The sequence below is a fragment of the Pyrus communis genome, chromosome 1, assembly GCF_041283825.1.
Source record: "Pyrus communis isolate YQ-2024b chromosome 1, ASM4128382v1, whole genome shotgun sequence".
Taxonomy (NCBI): domain Eukaryota; kingdom Viridiplantae; phylum Streptophyta; class Magnoliopsida; order Rosales; family Rosaceae; genus Pyrus; species Pyrus communis.
This window is the reverse complement of record NC_142565.1, coordinates 10,059,971-10,081,984: the sequence shown is the minus strand read 5'-3', so window position 1 is coordinate 10,081,984 and position 22,014 is coordinate 10,059,971. Positions and strand designations below refer to the sequence as shown.

The 22,014-nt window shown below is 38.0% G+C and overlaps 2 protein-coding genes and 1 pseudogene across 3 annotated transcripts; all 3 read right to left on the bottom strand.

Annotated features, from left to right (window-relative positions):
* Positions 1-195: 195 nt before the first annotated feature.
* On the bottom strand, positions 196-1,218 carry LOC137719782 (putative RING-H2 finger protein ATL21A; annotated as a pseudogene).
* Positions 1,219-1,301: 83 nt separating this feature from the next.
* Positions 1,302-4,293, bottom strand: LOC137720769 (putative F-box protein At3g61730). 2 transcript variants are annotated; one of them, XM_068459884.2, is made up of 8 exons: positions 4,091-4,293; positions 3,187-3,389; positions 3,028-3,072; positions 2,495-2,659; positions 2,328-2,375; positions 2,002-2,172; positions 1,762-1,869; positions 1,302-1,649 (listed from the first exon to the last, which is right to left on the bottom strand). In XM_068459884.2, exons 1-8 carry the CDS (start codon positions 4,228-4,230, stop codon positions 1,567-1,569), a joined length of 963 nt encoding a protein of 320 aa, XP_068315985.2. In that variant the 5' UTR covers positions 4,231-4,293; the 3' UTR covers positions 1,302-1,566. The 2 variants fall into 2 exon arrangements, with proteins under 2 accessions (XP_068315985.2, XP_088552785.1); XM_088696659.1 differs by having other exon boundaries at positions 1,433-1,649; positions 1,762-1,866; positions 4,091-4,276.
* A 771-nt stretch (positions 4,294-5,064) lies between these two features.
* SDG14 (SET domain protein 14) lies at positions 5,065-13,520 on the bottom strand. Its single transcript, XM_068459883.2, has 23 exons — positions 12,123-13,520; positions 11,701-11,756; positions 11,426-11,621; positions 10,884-10,991; positions 10,736-10,804; positions 10,561-10,629; positions 10,372-10,463; positions 10,082-10,246; positions 9,729-9,864; positions 9,434-9,506; positions 9,161-9,260; positions 8,898-9,022; positions 8,358-8,503; positions 8,001-8,105; positions 7,624-7,688; positions 7,256-7,475; positions 7,056-7,142; positions 6,822-6,878; positions 6,628-6,717; positions 6,280-6,366; positions 5,831-5,905; positions 5,571-5,671; positions 5,065-5,456 (listed from the first exon to the last, which is right to left on the bottom strand). The coding sequence occupies exons 1-23, from the start codon at positions 13,038-13,040 to the stop codon at positions 5,366-5,368; spliced, it is 3,231 nt and encodes a 1,076-aa protein (XP_068315984.2). The 5' UTR covers positions 13,041-13,520; the 3' UTR covers positions 5,065-5,365.
* Positions 13,521-22,014: the final 8,494 nt, after the last annotated feature.

Sequence of the window (22,014 nt, the reverse complement as noted above, 5' to 3'; positions counted from 1 at the left end):
GATTGTAGGCATTTTACATGAGCTGGGGGTGTTGAGTTGGCTTGACTTGGGGACGGGTTGTTCCGGCAACCTGGGCAGGAACTGTTCAGTTTCAGCCACCCATCAACACAATCTCCATGGAAGCAGTTTTTGCATTCTGGTATGCATCTCACCGTCTCTTTGGTGAGATACTCCGACAAGCATATAGCGCAGGTGGTATCGTTGTGTCCTGGAAGGCGCCTACTCTCCCCAAGAACTAGCATCTGGTAGGATTCTATGGTTGTCTGATCCAAACAATTTTACAACGGTGGGGCTTGCGGTGGCGGTCAACAGCGGTGGACCTTCGCTGTGCAGCATTAGCCCTGTCTTCGATACAAGCAGAACAGGCAATCACAGGGCGGGAAATGGTGCAGAAGGAGAAAGCGGTAGTGTGAAACGCTTAACGAACTCTCACCATTGGAAATGGCAATTAGGCAAATATATGAATCAGGAAATTTACCTGCTGTTGAATTGAAAGTGGAACCAAGTTCTTGGCGGCATTGCTGAGAAATCCACAAATGCCACCTTACACATCGCAAGTACTGCAAGCAGGCTTATACCAAGTCAAAACAAAGATCCGAGTCAAGGTTGGTTGAGAATCCATCCCCGTCTGAACCTGCCCAGAAACCGGAACAGCCAATGTGGCAACAATCCGGCAAGTGGTGCACATCGAATCCGTCAAGCTGGTGGAAGGGGTGGCCAGAATCGAGGTAGTGGAGTTGCTGAGGCAGTCAATGGGAGTGAACCTTGACTTGCTGAGGAAGGTGTAGTTTTAGTGCATGGGAGCAACAAAAGGAGAGCCTGAGAGATTGAGAGTAAGGAGCTTTCGAGGGAGGCAGTTTTCGGGGTTGAAAAGTTGGATTTCTTGTGTGACATAGCTGATTCCTCGGACGAAAATGTCTCTGGGTTTTGGAAGTTTTAGCGTTTTTAGCCCGAGGCTGTTGCGGTCCACGTTGAAGCCCGGGAAACCGCAGTTTTCGGGTTGGTTGGGTACTAACCAGAAGGGGAATCGGATTGGGAAGCTGGTTTCACCACAGTTGGAAGCTGAGTAATCGTTGAGTGCAGAGACGTGGGGGAAGAGAAGGAAGAGGAGAGAGACGAGGAGTAAGATGTCCATGTTATCTCAGGACAAAAACCAGAATGACAAAGGTGGAATAGTGTTATAATAGCTTTGTTAACAACCCGAAAGTCAGCTTCGAATCCCCTTCTGCACCCAAGTTTGACGTAATTTTGATGAATTTAATATAGAATATCACTTATATAAAAATTTAATTTCAAAGATGTTTTGAACAATTGATCTGAGCCGTTCATTGATTCACAAATATGTGTGTGAGCAGGTAACATGTATCTGTAGTAGCATATGTATTTATCATTTCTACAAGGAAGACCGATCTATCTCTAAGCTAACAGGAAATATTTTCATGTATCTGATTATTCGAAGGGCGTTTTATTGAGTTGCCTTTCGGAGATTGGCAACTAGCAATAATCTGTGGAGTTCCGGGAATCTGTTTCGTGTCGCTTGGCGAGGAAGTTTTGAGGTGTGTGACTTTACAGGAGCTGCTGAGAGATTCTGATGGATACTACTTCTCCTTGAGGTCCATCTCTCATGGCATGGTACTTCACTTGAAGTCCTGGCATCGAGAAAATCGAAGAAAACGTTGAAGTTAGAAACGGATTTTGTCACTCAGATTCTTAGTTAAGCTGAGTTTTGGTTATGTCTATGGCAAATCGACTAACTAGTACCTTCATTCTTCTGCAGATTTGTGTTGACTGCAACTGCATGTAGAGTAATGACAGCCTTTGGTTGCCAGTCTGTTGGTTTTCCCACCCATGACTTGAGATTAAACACTGCTGCAGTTCCATTCAAAATTAAATGAGATCACTTTACACTTTCAACAAACGCGAGGAGTCAAAATTATGGTTGCTGAAACAGCAAATACCAGTGTCACAGATGACTAAGGGGAAAAGAGTATCTGAAGTTACCAGATGTTGAAGATTCCTTGAGGTGTTTCATATCGAAAATAGCCCCACAAGCACCATCGGCATGCTTGTTGACATCATGGTGACCTATAAGTTCGTATTCCCAGCTTCCATTCTTGTACCCCTCGCTCAAGAACAGCTCAATATGCCTTGCATCCAGTGTCTGCATCGTTCCTGCGTATATATGCAAACATCCTCAGTTTCTGTTAACGAATATAACAATGAAACATAAGCAGACTGCGAAAGCAAGGTCGTTTTGAAGAGTTTGATAATGTGTAGCATTTTCACAAACACACATATTGAGCAGTGATGGGTTTGTTTTGCCTTACCATCACAGGTATTGAGCTCGCAGACGGGGCATCGGACAAGCTGGAGATCTGTTGAACACCATCACAGTTGAAAACACAAGTTAACTAAATTGAACATTAGCACCATTTCATCTTCATTAGTCCAAAAATAAAGCACCAGGATGACTGAGTGCAGCTCAAGTAATTACCAGCAATCCATATCCCAGTTTTAACTTTATCCAACACACAACTGCCGCACGACTCCAACATTTTCTGTATGGTATCTCCTTCTGGGAGCCTTGATGGTTTGATCAGCTTTTCTGTTAGGAATGCTTCTGAGGATTCAACGGAAAATGCACCGATGCGCATCCAGTCTGTGATTCATCCAAAATTTAGTGAAAAATCCCATCATGATAGCCAAATGTTTCACTGCACTCTCAATCAGATAAATGAGAGCAAGGAAACCAGCTGAAAATTAAACAGATGGAAAAATGTCACAAATCACTGACTTTTTCCAAAGTCAGAAATAACAAAATGTGTACATATAAAAAAGTTCACCAGGTGATCGAGAGAACGAGACTTTATAAGTTTTCTTACGCATAAAAAGGCTCGTACAAATTTCCTATAAATCTTACAAACATTTTAAACAGGGCTATATAAATTTCTTGAGCATAATTACATGAATGCACTTGTAAATTCTCACCACAAAAACAATCCAACGGGGGTAAAATGGGACACTCACCGATATGCTTCTCCTGCTGGCGAAACATGTAAGAGTGACTCCCATCTGCAAAACCGCAAATCCCACTTAATCAGACAATTACGATAATAAATACGTCTTAAAACTAATATAAGCCATATTATTATGCTAATTTACTTCTGGTGGCTCTCAGATTCTTACCAAAGGCTGAAACGTAGAGCTTCCTCCAATTGAGTGCCACGTGACGAGGCTCAGGGACCTGAAGATCACGTAGGCACATGTGCTTCCATATGCTCCCTTCTTCCATGATCAGACCGCGGAACCAACGACATGTCGTCGCGAGCATCACCAGTGACTTGGCGTCTAGATGATTGGCGATCTCTGTCCAAACGTCCTCTTCGTAGCTTTTGATGCATAATAAACTCACATAAATAAAATTAATTAATTAAAATTATTAAAATAGTTTGGATCGATTTGAAAAGTAGTTACGCTCTGTTTGGTTACTGGTGAAATACTTTCCAAATTAAACAGAGAAATATTCTCAGATTTCGCAGTGAAAATCCGAATTATAAAATTTGATCATCTAAAATATTTACAAAATGGAGATTTAAGACAGAAAAATGCGTAATGTACGAAGAGGAAAGAGTAGAAAATGTAGTTTTCTCGTTTCCTCTGTTTTCTCGGCAGCCAAACAGGCGACTGCATACTTGCTTACGAAAATTCAAATCGAGGAAGTTTACAATCGTATAGGAAACTTTTATTTTTTAAAATATAATATAAATTACGATGATCGAAGTCAAGATCGAGCTCGAAGAAGTAAGGTCACATGCAACGCAGTCAAATTTCGAGTAAAACAGAACGATTTCAAAATCGCAGCTCCGATTTGAATCCGAGCTACTGAATTCTCAACTGCGTGCATGTAATCGTACAGATATAAGCTCAATTACAAAGAAACGGAATTAGAATTGAAAATAATTCAATCACAAGCCATCACTTCCATTCGAATTCACGATTCATGAGCTCAAACAAAACAAACACAATCAAATCCAATCGCGGACGAAATTTCGAAGAAAAAACATGAAATGTAGGGAGAGAGAGAGAGGACCAGCAGAAGGCAGAGCGAGCGGAGCTGCGAGTGAAGCGAGGGGAGCTGCAAGAGCAAATCGTCTTGGCTCTTCGCATGCGCTTTTGCATCGGCGGAGGCCGTGGCAGAGCGACGGTGGTTCTCTTCCGCTTCGGAGGCATTATCACTGAGTGCGTGAGTGATCGGTTGTTCTGAGCAAATAAGTAAACCGATCACTCTCTTTCAGAGCTGAGCTTCAAGCCCTCGCTATTTATAGGCGCGCCAATCCTCCAATTCAAAAAGGTAATAGAATCACATTTGAATTGTATGGGCCAAATTTAATGGGCCGCATATCGATGCTCTTTCAACTGAGTTGGGCTTGCCACGTGGACTAGGCTGGCTGGTTTTCATTCTTTTTGTTTTTACTCACTTTTTAAAAATTAAAATTGAAATGTTACCGGATAACTATTTTCAGTTTCAAAAAAAAAAAAAAAAAAAAAAATACAAATTAAAAATTACTTTCTTGAGTTTTTAAAATTTGGCCCGAGTTTTAACTTTGGTTTTGAATTTCCAAAAATGTAAAAACTGGAAACCAAAAACTAAAAACATAATAGTTATCAAAACTATCCCTAAAATTTCTAGATTAACTAGATTTTAAAAGAAAATTAGGTGTTTTATTTTGCGGGAAATATGCAAGACTAAACCGATTATAAACTTTCTAAGGGACACTAAACAAACAATAAAGATTACACAATTTTTTTAGTCGAAGATTACGCAATTTATTGACTGCTTAGTATCCTTGTTGATAGAAAATTTGGAACTAGCTCTATTCGTGCATCTCACTTATCTTCTTGTGCATTAGTAATGAGTAGAATCTTGCTTCATTAAGAATTTCCTTACAACCTGAATGGCGAGATCGGATACATAAAACCGAATTTAATCTCCGCTTTGTTGGAAGAAATCCTGATTTCAAATGCCCAACACTTGATTAATAAAAATAATTAGAGCAAGGACAATTAACAATTAACACTTTCAATATTGATTCTTTAATTTGCAAAGTTCTTTTTTTTATTTCCCTTTCTTTTCTTTTGGTGTGAAGGAGGACCAAAAGCTCAACAAATTTCTCGAATAAAATCTGTGCCATAGAAGGGAATTTACAGTTTTATTCTGTTACTCTGTGGTTACAACACGAATCGCAGTAAAGAAACCGAAAATTACAAGCTCAGGTGAAGAAAAAAAATGGTATCCTAAATGGTTAGGAGACGGGTTCGAGCTCTGCAGACATGAATTGGGAGCAAGAAATGTATGAACTGTTGTTTAATTCATAAATTTTCGACAGTTGGGTGCTCTACAGAGGCACGGAACTTTCAGCTCATCAAGTTCATCCGGATCAAACAAGTAATCGTATCTGTTAAGGAATGACGAGTAAGCGGGAAACGTTACTTTTCTGAACAGAATACAGGTCAATCTAAACTAATTGAAAGGGAAATTTAAAGCACAATAAGAGAGTGGAGGATTTTACGTTAGTTCTTCACCGGTGGCCACACTGGTCTTAGCAATGAGAACAATCCGGCTGTCTTCATCACCGACACTCATAATCCTTGCATAGCAGTTGGGCATGCACTGCAGCAAATGCGGTTCAATTTAGCATTCAAGGTAAGCAAAGATGTACATGTATGCAGTGCTACAAAATGCCATCTCTATTACCCCAACCAAAAAACCCCCAAGTGATTAGCTACATCTTTAGAAAACTGGAGAGAGATTAGGGAAAATAGAACTTACCGAATGGTTGATTAAGCGTGCTATATTTCCCTTGCTTGTAGCATCAATTACTACTTCCTCACTGATCTTGAAGAGCTGCAAAAGATAGTTCATAGACTTCAGAATCACACCCCACAGACAAATTAAATTTGAGAGAGAATGAACTTCTAGCGGTACAATACTCTTCAACCCGACCACCATAACTTTTTTTCTATCTTCGTATTTGTGTCTAGCTTATACCATTCCTACTCATTGTAAGTGGAGAAACAATTTTTGAAACACTACGTAAACTAATCACTTTTTGAAATTACAAGTTCCCAGCATTTTTTCCCACATAAAATTGACTTATTAAGCATTCTTGCATCCGTCAGGGTTGTCAGATGATACAACTCATACAAGTTAATTTTCTACTGCCCAGACAATGAGACACCCTGATGGAAACAAAGGAGTATCTTGATAAATCGACTCACATAGCAGTCTTTGCCTTCACGTCTGTATCGTGCTTCTCTCATATCTGCAACGCTCGGCCTCACCTTCTCTCCGCGATACTCAACAACCTGGAAATAAACAATTGGTTGCCTAAATCAAACTCAAACAATATACTCGAATACAATTCCTAGAAATCACTCATCAAACTGTATTTTCAAAAATAAGGAATTAAAGAATTCACACGTGTATCAACTTCTATCAGTAATGTAATCTTTAAGTGGCTATAATATTAGAAATAATCTATATGAACTCACAATGCACATCCATATTACTATAAATAGATGCATATACATATACGTAAGTGCAAAGGGAACTATGGCATTAAATACCATTTCTCCTTCTTCAAAATTCCTACGAGCAAATAGGCCCCATCCATGTATTCCAGATTTACCAAAACAAACACGATGATTCTCAGTTTTCTGAAACAAAAACAACAGTAAATCAATTCTGCAGAAGAAATGTTAACGAGAATGTCCATCTCAATAAAGTAAAGCAACTACAACATATGAGAGAGTTGACTTACCTGTAAGTAGAAAAGGCGATCCTTGAAGGAGGAAAAAACTTTAGAATCTTCTGCTTCCTAATAAAAGGCAATAGATATAATTACTGTCCAACCAACCAACTAAAGAAAGAAAAAAATATATATTGTCTACACACAAAAAAAAAAAAAAATACTTTTAACATTTAGACATCAATGAAAAGTTTAAATCATACCCCATAAAAGAAAAGTTTAAATCAACAAGGACAAGAATATTACTTCAAATGTACTCAAGCTATTTATTGTGCCCAAGGAATGACGTGTTGGCCCCATTGGTCGGTGGAATACTGGCAGCCGTTCGCCTCCCTGGTTAAGAATAACAAACAGAAAATAATCCATAATTCAACTCAGAAACAATAAATAATTCTATGAAAAATGATGAGATCAAAGAGATGCAAAATCATATAGCAGAAAATTACCTTAAAATTTGATCTTTTAAAAGCACTGCCTCTTGCAGCAGAGAGCGGTTCAAACTCGTTAGTCTCTGAGGTCGAAGGTTCTGATTCTGGAAGTTCAGTGCTCTCTGATGGCACTGCCCTTGCAACTCTGAAGCACCCCTTCTGATTTTGAAGCGAGCCTCTGGCAGCGAAAACCCCTGAATTAGTATGAACAACTACAACAGCATCTGGATTTGGGGGGCTGCATTAAGACAAATGTAAACAAGATAGAAATCAATAGATCCGGCGCACAATGACTTACAATTAAAGCCAACCACCACCTCTCCTTGGTGGAGCAATAGAAAAAACTAGTTTCATTAAACATAAGAAAAATATGGCACACTTCTAACCTATGAAATGGGCAATATATCAACTTTCTTGTTATTGGTATGCCATTCTTCTCTAGACTGTGCACCTGAAAGTTCAAGATACGATTTAATCACAACTACCAACCTTTTTCACTTTATTCTAACCATAAAAGATAGGTGCAATTATACAAACTACTAAAGAAAAATTATCGCCACATTAGGATAAGACAAGGGAATGTCTACATAAATTGAGATGATCTCTTTTTTAGGTCAATTGAGATGACCTTTTTACGATGATTCAATGGACAATCATCATCACCCCTAGTGAGATGACCTTTTTAGCCAAAATGAATAATACATAAATTGTAGATTCTGACTGAGGCTGTGTACACAATGTAATTCAACGAAATTAAACTTACTTCCATGCTGTAGCCTGCTCTTGATGCACACATTATATGAAAACCAGTTTCACATTTGCGACACTTGGTGCAGGAACCATGAATCTGCTTACAGATTGTACAGCGCTGCATTCCAGAAGATAAGGTAAATTGAAATATACAGATTGTAAATTTGAATCATCATGTTATCACACAACAACAATTACAGGCTATAAGTTTATTCAGAACTTAAGGAGTAAACATGGAGGATAGAAACACCCCCCCCCCCCCCCCCCCCCCCGCCCCCCCCCAAAAGAAAAAAAAAAAAAAATTTACCGCTTTTCAGTAAAAAAAAAAAAAAAAAACCCAATTGCAATATCACTCAGAACATAACCTTACCTTCAAAAATGTAGATGGTAGGATTCTAAGGATTCCTACTGCAGGTTCCATTTTGTCATGCTCCAAGAAACCAACTCCAGGACAAAACCAAGCACAAGTGACATGAACCCACAAGGTGTCAACATCAGTAGGCTTCAAAGCACCTCCTGAAAAAACAATTTTAAAGTCAGTAGCAGAAAATAAACATGGGAATACAGTCAACTTCATATATAAAGAGGCAGTCCTGTAAATTTCACACTCAACATGCATCAAAAGTTTAATTAATTAAAAACAAAAACTTAGTGTACACCATTAAACTTATTCAAAAATATGCATGACTATTCATGACTATCCACCCAAGCTTCCAAAATACGGTTGAAAAAAATATAGATATAGCATGAAAAATAATAGTCAAATGAGAACAAAAGTAAACACCTGAAGTAGGAAATAATAAATGTGATGGACAAATATTAAATAAGCAATGAAAAATCAATTTATAGTAGTGTCATTAGAAACTCCATAAGTAATATCTACTCAAGAGACTAGATATAGGTAACATACCTCTTACAGGACAAAGGCAACACTGTCTAATGACATCGGGCGTTTCACATGCTCTACAAACCCATGATGTAAAATCCTGCACATCATTTGCTCCATAGCATTCTTGGTGCACAGCTATTTGACACCTGGACATCAACAAAAATTATTTTTAAAACTTCTTGTAGACTTAGAGCTACATAAAAGGCCCGACTTGTTCCAAAAACAAGACTAAGTCACTTATCTAAAATACAAAAATTTGGAACACAAAAAATAGAGACAGACACCTGTTGCATATAATAATTTTATTATCCTCCCAATCTTCAACCCATCTACAAACAGCACATCTTTCCGTTGTCCACTTTGTATTAACTGGCTCGTACTTTTCTGTTGAAGCAAAGATACGCATGAGTCTCCTAACCATACAAATTCATCACACAAACGCCTCAATTGTGACATAAGCACAAGAGAAACCCCCTTCTCCTTCCCAACACGCACGGACACAAACATACATACAGAAAATCAGCATCAACATGTGAAGCATGTGGCACAAATTTCACCTTGCAATAAAGCAATTAGTCGCTGCTTAACTAACTTGACAGGATTCCAGCCATGTTTATTATAGTCTTCAATCTGGAACACATCCAACATTAGTATATACTATATAGACTCAATATAATGCATAATTCTGATCAAAACAGAAAAGAGTTAAAAGTGTTAAACTTTTACGGTCATGAAAATGAGACTGTTGATGTCTTATCAGAATTACACTGAACATAACTATGCCAATAAATGTAATAAGATCAACTATGGAAAATCTAATCAATTTTTCAAGATGATAGATATTGCACAAACCCATTTTTCCAGTGGTTGCATTGTGGCCTTCACTTTCACACTATGCTTCCATTTTTTGGCTCTGCAGCCTGTGTGCTTTTCCCATTCACTAGGTGTCTGCATCCTTGACCCACATGAACCACACTTACAAACAATGCTGCAACATAAAATAATTAGAAGAAGCTCAAAAAATCCTTCCCAAAAACAAATTTACTTCATCATATAGTTGAAAGTTGAAACTGAGAGCCTTAAATTGGTGAACTAAAACTGGCAGATTCCCAGCAAAAACAATATGGTGAATGAAAAGGCACAAAAATTCATGAAGTACTTTCATTGCAATATAAGTTCTCCTTTTACAAAAGACAAGGGCTTACATATGCAGTTTTGGATTATACGTTCCTTCCATTCCATTACAAACCACAGCTACCTCCTCAGGAATCAAAGATTTCTGGACATTTGGCGCAAAAGATTTCTGAACATTTGGTGTAGAAGATTTCTGGACATTTGACTTAGAAGATTTCTGAACATTGGGCATAGAACTGTTTCAAAAATGTTCATACATTCAGTTAACTCAATGGGAACAATATAAAAAAACAATCTATAAACACACAAATTCAATTGCCTCCAAATGAAATGGAGATACAAAAAAGCATTTCTAATATACCTGGATTTTTGCTGATGTTTTACCAAACCTGACGAACAACACTTGGACTTCGCTTTGCAAGCAGGGCAATAGTAATCAGTGTGCTCTGGGTCCTGAACCATTTAGTAACCCTCCATTCGTTAACAAAAGTGGGAAAAAACAGCATAGGAGAGAAAAAAATAAATTTCAAATTAAGCATGAAAGTTACACCTCTAAAACTTTACTGGAAATTTTGTCACACTCGGCATGCACCCATACATCACAACCATCACAGCATACCTAAAACAGAGATACCAACAATCTCTCAAACCACTCAACCACATAGGTAAAGAAACAAATGATACTGAGAATAGTGATCATGATAAAAATATTGCAGATAACTCACCCAACTCCCACCATCAGAGTGGTGCCATATCTTCAGGCATATGCCACAATATTGCTTTGATTTTTTTAACTACATAAGATGAATGTAAGCACCATTAGGAACCAAGAAATATGTAAAAATGAAAATTCCAAGATGAGGCAATTCGAACCTTGAAACAATGTGTGCACAAACTTGAGCCCTTCATTCTTCTCATAGCTTTAGAGGGAGTAACCAAACCACAACAGTCACAAGCTTTTGCATCTTTAGGATATGCCTCCTGCAAAATAAATTCAATGGATGAAATTTTATTACAGAGACAATTACACCTTGCTAGTTAACAAAAAATACAAGTCATAACCTGGAAACAAAACTTTGCGAGAAGAAACATAAAATTACCTAAAGCTACGCTAAAAATCAAAATCTCTGCATGACAAATATCCCAACCAAAATGAAAACTGAAAACAAAGCAAGGAGAGTTTTTTGGATCCTTGCTATAAAATTCATCTGTGTAATTCAGTTATAAAGAGTAATCCTTTTCAGTTCTTATAAAAATGCCAAACCATTTTCTTTCAGGAACGTCATATAGCATTCTTCACAAAATATAAAAGGTCCGAATTATATTATTCAAGTCATGTACCCTGAACAGAAATCATGGTGAGAAGGATTCCCAGAAAAAGAAATAAATGAAAGTCAAAGAGATGAAAAAGGTACCTGGTTCTGAGTGTAATATTCCTGATCTTCATAAAAACCATTAGCCTCTCGAAATTGGGCAGGATTTGCCTCTGGATCAGTTGTATAACTCCCGAAGCTTGTGTCCAGAAATCCATTTTCTGCTAACAACGCCTCCTCTATAGCCATCTGAAAATCACTAGGCTTGCTCTTGTACAACTGGGTCTGACCCTGAAATCTGAACAAACAAAAATTATAAAAATGCCCAAAGATTTTCCCTAAACAAATAAGCAAACTTCAGAAGACTATCTACAGACCTGTCCAAGAACTGCGTAAAGGGGAATATCATTCCCTGCTTCACCCACCCATAATCCTGCACATTAACGTTCATTTAAATTCCACACTGAACAAATGTACACGAACCACACAAAAAATAAAGCATGGAGATTTTTCACCGATATTATAAACTACCCAACCTACAGAGAGGGGGATTCAAAAAGGGTGTGCTACCCACACACTCCAAATTACTTCTCACACACCCCTTGTTAATTTTTGTCCGTTGATCTTCTTTAATTCATCCGATCCGACGGTTGAAAATTAGAATGATGTGTGAGAAGTAAAATGGAGTGTGTGGATATCACAGCCCATTCAAAAATGAGTGCAGGGGGAGGTAAACTGCCTTGGAGAACTAGTCCAACCGACATTTGCTAAAACATAAAGTTTGAGAGCAAAAATTTACCCTCTGTGATCCATTTGTCGTCATTGAGAACCCATAGAACATCACGCATATGGCACCTGGAACGCAGCAGCTCAGAACTGATTTGGGAGCCTGCAAAATGGGATCGATAACCACAGCCGGCCATGCCGGGTAGCTCTTCCCAGACTTAGCCCAAACAACGTCACCCAAAGCAAAGTCCTGCGGCTTATATACTTCTTTCTTCTTTGCACAATTGGCATTTTTCTGTCTGTCCATGCCCCCTGAACTAAAATCACCTCTACAATCAAAATCCTTAAACCCTATACAATCCACTTCATTTTCTTCTGGTTCTTCCTTCCCAACATATTCATACTTCTTTGACTTTTTCTTCGAAAATTTTGAATTCTTTTGCCGGTTAATATCCTCCTTGCTCTTTTTCACAAAACCCAATTTCTCAATTCCCTCTGTATCTTCTTCTTCTACTAAAACTTCATGAAAACCTTCGTCATCAAATGTCGTTGCCCTTTCGTCAAAATTAGTTTTGCTACTGTTATTTACACCAAAAACTGAATCACTAAACCTCGAAGGAGGCATTTGAATGCGCCCCCGCTTCGACCTCCGTACCGTCCCGAAGCTCCGGTTCAATGCCGGTTTCTCCGTTTTCTCTTTAGCCAAAGATTGTCGTTGATTCATCTTCTCTTTCGCCATAACTGCTCGTTGATTAATCAACCGCTCTAAATTCGACGGTCCCTCCCTCGCGGGCCAAAACGGCTCGTCGTTGTGCGAAGAACCCGAACCGCTGCTGAAATCCTCCGCCTCGCCATTGCCCGCTCCATCGTACCCAGTTGTTTTCCGCTTCTTCGGATTATCGGAAAACTCAAAGGCTTGAGGTTCGGGATCTTCGAGCGTGCAGCGTTTCAGATTCGGCATTTCCAATTTCTCCGGACGTTTGATTATCATATTCTAATCATCCAATTCGACGAGCTCAGCCTTCGATTTCAATAAACCAAACCCTAATTTCACATTGAACCCCCAATCTTAAACCTTCAACAAAAAACCTCAATAAATCGAATTGTAAAAGGCTTTAAAATCCGCGACCGTTCTCGGAAACACTATACTCCTTCTGGAATCGATGAAAACCCCCCAATTCGGAAGAGAAAACCCTAATTCAAGCAAAAAAAAGTAGAATCGGAAGAAATTTGAAACGATTTTGAAACTTTCTCTTCGCCCAAACACAGACAACAATATAGTAATATGCAGAACAGAGCTCGGAATTTTGACCTTGCAGTCGTAATGACGGAATCAGAACAATTTTCTCAGGAAAATCAAGCAAAAACTTCCCCGGAAAATTAGCAGAGAGAAAACTTCGAGCTGTGTTCGTCACACATACACACACAGAGGTTCCGTTTGCCTTAAACCACAATTTTCAGTTTCGCACACAACGACGAATTGCTTATATAATTTATTATTATTTAGAGGATAATTAGAATTAAAATTAATCTTAAAATTAAAATTCTAATTAGTATTAGATATTGGGCGACGTGTCGTTTTGGCCATTTGGCTCCAAAATTGGGAAAAGTGGCAGTTGTTGGAAACTTTTGATGCGTGAAAGCGCGAACCGAAATGTATTGGGGAAGTAGCATGGAATTTCTGTGCTACCTGTGCTGAGTCTGTTTCTTTTTCTTTTTATTCAAACGATGGAAATTTTATTAGATTTTTTGGTAAATGTTTGCATCGCTCGCAAAAGCATTGGACGCTCAAATTAATAAAATATGAGCTAAATCAACCAATTCGAGTGATCAGACTATTTATTTTTTTAATACAAGATGTAGTTGGCAGACTAATTTTTCTCTTCATGTAGCCTAAGTATTAGATAAGGTGGTCGAATTCATATATTTTCTCGCTTTCCACTAGATCAATTCCTTGGATCACTTCGAACTAAAAAATAGTTAATTTGTTTCATTTAGCTTGGCTGATATTTTTGTCTGTTTACAATACAATATTTTAAAATACTCTAATTTATGAGTAATGAGACTCGAACTCAAGTGTAAGAAAGCGGACACACAGTAATTTGGTTAATATGAAACCAATCCATACTAAACCAAACTATTTAGTGTGCATGTGTGTGAAGAATTATATAGTCACCTCCCATTCTCTTAAAGGCACTTTCTCAACCTCATTTGACGTTTTCAACTTCTTCATCCTTCAACTCCATCATTTTCTTGTTTGTTAGGCAGTTTCTACTTTTCTTTACTCTCTTTGTCTGATATTGAGATTTGAAGAGCATAGGTTAAGAGATGGATTGAGATTATATTAAAATTGTTGTTGTGATGGTGTATGTTTTGAGATTTTCATTTAAATTACAAGCAATGATAGTGTGATTGCTCGGAGTAGCAAAGCTATTTAACTTGCTTGCAAACTTGAGGTCTCCAAATTTGGAGCAATGATTGTTGGGAACAAGTATCTTGCAACCAAGAAGGGGATAGACACGTTAGTCCTCGTTACACAGGTTTGGTGTGAGCGAATGTCTTTTTGATGCTTATATTAGATTTTAGTGAATTGAAAGGATACAAAAGCTTTGGTTTCTTGGTATATGGACAATTAACTCTTTATCCTTAAGTTAGACATTAGGACATGTGTAATGTCCTGTGATTGGCTTATTCAAAATCGTCATTTTGTCCATTAAGACATTAGCTGTTTGATTTTGAGAGATGTGACAAAAAGCCTGAATTAAGAATCCCATTTAAATAGATCTCTTAACCACGTTGAATATTTTTTTTGCAAGAAACCACATTGAATTTTGTTGTTAGCAAATGGACCACGATTGTAGGGATTATTATCCCTCTGTGATCTTTGGCAAGATCAGTCCTTATCCGGCCATGTTGATCTAATTTTTCCATCATGCCTTGTTAGGTTAGGAGGGGTTTGGGCTTCGCTAAGCCACATCGGCTCAGTAACTTTGATAAGATAAATGGCTCGTTAGTTGGATCATGCATGTCCAACACGCGAGCTCGACAAAGGCGCCTCATTTGCCGAGCAATACCATCGAGGCCACGCCTGTAGCACTTGAAGGACATTTTTGTCCTCCCAGCTCCTAAGTTGTTTGTTTATTATTCTTAGGATTAGAAGTTTGAGGAGCCAAAAATAATCAAGAAAATTATGGAGGTGACACGTGAATTTTTAGGTGAAAATGCAAAATTACCCTCAAGACACATGAGGATTCCTACGCACATGCAACAGACAATAACGACTCAATCAAAGAAGAGTCAAATGTGACCAAAATGATATTTATTCAAATCCCTAGAACCTTAAAGCTACTACCGAGTGCACTAAGGTAACCTACAGTTTCTAGAAGACTGCATACAGCTTGCCTTTCAAACAATAAGCCACGCTAAACTCATACAACCACACATTTTTATGAAAGATTAAACAGTTACCGTGCATATACGAAGCTTTATCCATTGTTGATATGTTACGTAGTCGATAAGCTTCTTCGTCAAGCACATAATGATCGTTCGGATCTACACTAATTCCTAAAGTGTTGTGATACTTGCTATACAACCCACGTAATTGGTTACATAAAGAGCAAAGAGTTATCTTGGATCTTTGCCTACAAAATTCCATACAACTGCGTACTTTTGATATGAAAGGTTCGTGAATTTCATGTCCCAGAAATATTTAGTATGTTGGGATGCAGGCCACACAGCTTAAAGGTTGAAGAAAACCAAAGTTAACAGCCAAGTGGTCACGTGGATTCGTCTGCTTCTGTAAGTAAGGCGTCCGGCTGCCGACCCTATGGCTAACAACTTTGCAAATATTCTACACCAAAACTTGCGGCTGCATAGACTACGTGGGCTTGTCTGCTTATAAAAAAGTAGCACACAAGCCTCAAGTCCAACCTTCTCACCCTTCAACTGCTTGTTCTCCTAGAGCAGACTAACACGGATGCGCAGAAGCTCATCCACTTCCTTATTTAGACTTTCGTTGATTTTCAGCGCACCTTAAAGTTCCAACACTGGGGGTTCAAGCCTATCGACGATCTTCTTGAAGTAGATCACTTGATTATAAGTAGCAATCAACTCTTCATCCTTTACGTAAGTAGCAGAACGAAGCTCAGAAATGGCACACTCAAGATATTAAAAGCCAATCTCTTTATCTACACTTTCATACTTAGCTTGGATCACGTTAAGACTAGTCTTCAAGTCAACGATCTCCTAGCTGGTGGTCTCAAGTTGCAGAGAAGTGGGGGCAGAGATGTTGGACCTCTTCAAAACGACGAGCTCATACTCCAACCTTTTGATCTTCTTGGCAGAAAAGTAAGCCTCAGCTGCCATAGTTGTTGCTCTCCTTGGCAGCCTTGATATCCTCTTGGCCAAGGAGCATAAACTGGGCTGCCAAAACCATCGTTCTGCATCATGGCAAGTAGAGCAATCCTTTTATACTGGGTCGTATGCTTCGTAAAGGAACTTAGGCAAACAACCCCTATGACGCCATCAATAAGTTTGACACATGCATCCATGTCTTCAAGCAGATCGGGCTTCAAAAGCACACAAATCTCAGCAAACTCTCTAAAAACAGACTTGATGGATTTCTCGCAACTGCGCATGCGAGCAGTCTCCTATTCCTCAACAGGTGAATCAGTCACAGCAGTAAGAGGAGTAGGCCTTGGCGCCACTTTAGCAATATAGTCCACCTTATTGCTCTTTATAGTAGCAAGCTTCTCTAAAGGCGAACCAGACTTAGCTTCTAACCCTCATAAGCAGTGGAGAAAGCCTCCAGCTTTTTCTTAATTGACATCTCTTTAACAGGCAGGGAAGATCTCTTACTTCTACCTTCATTCTCAGCAGGCTTCACGACAACAATCGAACGAGCCAATGTATCCGCCTTGATCCACTTTATCTCTTTTCTCGGGGGTAGCCCACTTTTCTCCCGGTGAAGAGGACTAAGCAAACAATGTCATTCACGGTACTCAACAGGGATACCTAAAGTAATGTGCACCTTCTTCATATTTAGAGAAGTCTTGGGAGTTGAGCCAAATTTCGAATCTACATAGACAGAGAATGACAATCAACAAATTATAGAGCAGATCAACAATCATAGGGCAGCTCAACAATCATAGGGCAGCCTAAAAATTAACCTTGATTGCCCATGAGCCAGGACCTACGATTTATCTTTCTTGGCTTAACTAGATAGTAGAGGAGCTTAACCCTTGCTAGCTTTTTCCTCATTCTTCTCCTTCATACCAACAACCTAGAAAACCCGGGACCTCTTTATTTCTCTCAATCGCTAGCCTAGCCCGCATCAGGTCTAATAGCCCATAAAGCTTGAGCCATGCGGCTTTCCCAGCACTGCACCCTAAATGCCTTAAACTGCCGCCCTAGTCGCATAGCTGCCCTTGGCTTTAGCTAAGCTGAGTAGCCTAAGCCGTGGTCCCTACCACATTACCTCATTAGCCCATGTCGAGCCGACTCATGGCCCCTACTAGCCAACGTGCCGTACCACCCCGATGGTTGCCCTGCGGTAACACCATCCAAGAAGAAGACAAGGAAAATTAATTTTTTCTTACCTCGGTACGGTGCGGTGCGGAGAAAACAAAAAAAATCAATGAAAGATGGTTCTTTGCACGGGCAAGCGAAGAAGAATGCTATGGGAGAGGGAACAAATATCATTTAGCTTTCTATCTTTCTTGTAGGGATAAATAATTGCCCTCCAAAGTTGATTTAATCCCCTACTTAAAGTAGGCTTAAATATGCTTTGACGGTGATTTACTTCCCTTTCCTATAAGAATCTAATTCCAAGCCAAAGTGGGAATCTACATCAAAATAGGAAACAATCTTATCTTTCCTAAAGTAAAGGAAAACTATATACTTGTTGCCCTTTCCTGCAAGTAGCCCAACATGTGTCGGGGCATTTGTGGAGCAAAAAATAATCAAGAAAATTATGGAGGTGACACGTGGATTTTTGGATAAAAAAGACAAAATTACCTCGAGGCACATCGGGATTCCCACGCGCATGCAACGGACAATAACGGCTCCATCAAGGAAGTCAAAGGTGATCAAAATGGTATTTATTCAAATCATTCTCATCACTCCTCATCAAATCCTTATTCAAAAGGTAACTCCCAAATTTCCTATTTAATTTAGGATTAATTGCTTGCAATTATTCACACAATTTCACCATATATGGCTGGCCATTATTCTCCAAATAGGGCTGCCACTCCCCTATAAATAGCCATATTATCTCATAAGAAAGCTAAGTCATTTGCTACCCACAAACTACTAAGCATATTCTTTTTAGAATTCTAAATTTGGCATCAAATATTCTTCGGCCAAAGCCCTCCCCCCCCATTCATCGTGGGCGTGTGAGGCTTTTGGCCTTAATCTTAGGTGTGATTATTTTGCAGGTGCATTTTTCATTAAAAGAGAAGATGGCAAAAATTCGCATCCACAAAGGTAATTCATTCTTAGTTTATGACAAACTACCTAGAAATATACTCTTTCGGTTGTGCCTTCAGTGGCATTGGACTATAGACTTAGGATTAGATCTAAATATCCAACTTCCAATTGTGCCGACCAATCAGCCATTATTAGCAATCGGTCAACCTTTATAGGCAACCGGTCGATTATTATTAGCAATCAGTTAGCCATTATTAGCGATTGGTCGACAATATCTGAATCCTTGAACAGAGAGTAATGTAGTTGAAAATCAGTCACTAGTTCATGAAGATAGGTTATGCCCACTTGTTTTGATCCCTTCTCTCACTTACTTTTCACCCACTTTTTGTTCTTTTTGTGTTCCATCACTTGGAATCATGACTTGGGTCTTCAAAACATCTCCATATACCACTTGTTTCACCTCCCACTCTCCCTTAACCTAATCTTCTTTCCTCCTAAGATCTCTACACCTACAAACACATCTTTTAGATATTTTTTAAAGTTGATGACTTGGAAGCCATTGAAAAATATGGAGCTTCAATGCAGCTACCAAGATATCAAAATAGAGATTGCTCTATCTCTATTTTGTTGTGTTCATCTAGATGGTAAGCATCGAGTTCTATAGCTCACTCATATGATAACTTTATCTAGAGTTTTGTTGGAACCAAAGTAGATTGGAGTGGAAAATTTTGAGTCCTCCAATCCTCCAACAAGTAAATCTTGTAATAGTATCGAGAAGCCAAACATCGTCTCCTCTTGTCACCTATAAGGGAGAAGTCGGTATCTATAAGAAAACAGTCTAATACTCAAGTCAGTCTTTGTTCAAGATGATTACAGCACAAACATTGCGCTTGTTTGTTGTTTCTCACTTGTTGACACGTGAATTACTTATTAAAGCTATTATGAATCTTTGTTGACATGTTGCCTTGCTTGACACATAGTTGTTGCTAAAACCACAGGGCCCTACATTGACGCATCAGTTTGGGTACCTAGGTTGTTGATTGTGTATGTGATATTCACATACGATACAGCTGTGTCATCTTTTGTTAGTCTGTATTGGTTGACAAACTTAATCATTTATTCATGTTTTGTTACCATACTTGTGTGTGCACCAATTGTTTGATGAAATGCCACAATGAAACATGGTTTAATATGATGCTAAGGCATGGTGGGGGCATTAGGAGGGAGGGGGAGCGAAATGTGCAGTAGCACATGGCCCCAAAATTTAAGGGGCCCTCAAAAAAAAAAAATTTCCTTTCTAAATATAAAAATTTAGAGTACAATGAGATAATTTTGAGGGTCAATAATAACACCCTGAAAAAATAACTTTTTTTCGATTTTATTATATAATAATGTGTTATATTCAAGTGAAACTTTAAAATTAGAGTCTGGAAGTTTATTTTTCAAGTTTGGTTGTCAAGATTGTACTGTTTTTTATTATTTAGTGAATGTTATATTTGTATCTCTTTTTACTAATAATTACTGACATTTGTAAATTTGTACTTAGTGAGTACTTAAGTTTATTTTGATTTAAGTGATTGTTTTCTAACATCAATACATTGTCCTACATTTTTAAAAATATCTTAAAAATATACCCTTTTATGAATTTCGAACCGGTCCTCCGAAATTTCAGAAACGGTCATGCTGAGGCACTTAGCTGTTGCTAGATCTTTTGGCTTCTAGATATAATCACACATATTCACCTCCTTAGGTGGTTCGGCAATTAGGCAATGGATTTCTAAATATTTTTTTATTGTAAGTTTGGTATGTTTAGCGTAGACGAATTTCAAATCATGGCTTCGTCTTGATAATTTTTCATTTCCCACCAAGTTTATTATTATTTTTCTTTTACTCAACGATATTCTACTCCAATGGGATAAATGGTATTATATCCTACGAGGAGGAGATTAGGCTAGCTCCAAAGAGATCAGCCACTAACTAGGTATCAAACTCAATACAAATATAATATGTTATCGTCCTTTATGTGAGTCGAACCTGAAACCATTGACATAGAAGTAAAGAGTAATACCACTAAACCATAATACTAGTTGGCATTTAAAATTTTATAATGTACACCAAAATCACAAATGTGATAAGTTGTGAGACCAATTAAATTCTCTGAGCTAAGTTATATTGAATGAATAAAATCCAATGGGAAACGCTTTCCATAAAATGGTAAATAAAAGATTAAAGAAAAATGAATCTAGGCCAAATAAAAGCAATGCACATAAAAACATCAATACACATACGATGTGTTTCAAAATCAAACAAAATAACATATACAATGTATTTTTTTTTTTCACTTAAAAGATAATGTTTATAAGAAAATAGTTCAACAAACAACTAAAATACCAAAATATTAAGCCAAAGGGAAACAAATTTACAAGCCCAATACACAAAATTAATGCAAACAAAAAGACGCACCAACACTTACAAAGTGAAGGAAAATAAGTATAAAAATCTTGTCTTGATTTATTTTAGACAACAAGCTATGATGCTTTACCATAGTGGTGAAAATCAATAATGCCTATGTACCTTAGTATGACTTCGTGCCCTCACTAATCCCCCCTCCTCACCCAAAACATTTAAATTTCACCGATTAACGCTATCGTTTGTAAAAATAAAAAATAAAAAAATCGATGTGCATATATAAAAAAAATAAAAAAATCAACTTTAGATTAAGAGGAATTGAGATAGAGATTACCCTCGATGACTATTTTTGATTCAATAATCAAAGTGTTACCTTTGATGAAAAGGCCTTCATTGGCAAACTCCTCGTTTATAATGGAATGAAGATGAGAAAATCTGATAGAGGATTTAGTACCACCAAAATCTCATTTAGCGGACCAACCTCGATTGTCTATCTCTTTGTTTGTTCGCTCATTAGAAAACCCTAATGAGAGAGGGAGAGAGAGATAAAGTTACTTTTATAATCACATGTGTGAAATTTCCACAAAATCCTTCCCATATATGATCATTTAGTATTAGTGGGCCTACTACGCTGTTTTTAGATTGAAGTTTTCATATAGCTTAAGTCACAAACTTAATGGGTTCAAGCCCAATGTGCCTAAAATCTAAAATTATTTTAAGGCCCACAATAAGAGCAATTCCACTCATTTGGACGATAATTGCCTGGATTTTTGGACAATTTGCAATTATTGCCTTATTGAACAATAATCGCCTAAGAGCATCTCCAACCCTAAAAATAAATCACCTGGTCAATTAGTATTGAAAATCGTTTTTAACTAAAAATTAATAAAAAATATTATTTTATTATTATCATAAATATCTTATTTTCTTAAAAGTGATCATCACTCTAGAGAACTCTTGTGCCCACTCTCTCTCTCCCTTTCTATCTCCTCATCTTCTTCTCCCATCCTTTTCTCCCTCACCTCTACTTCCCATCCCATAGAAAACTTAATCACCCAATTTATCCACAGGACGCCTTGCATCCCCATCTATGACTCGTCGAAGAATAAAGGATTTGGTCAAGATCATTG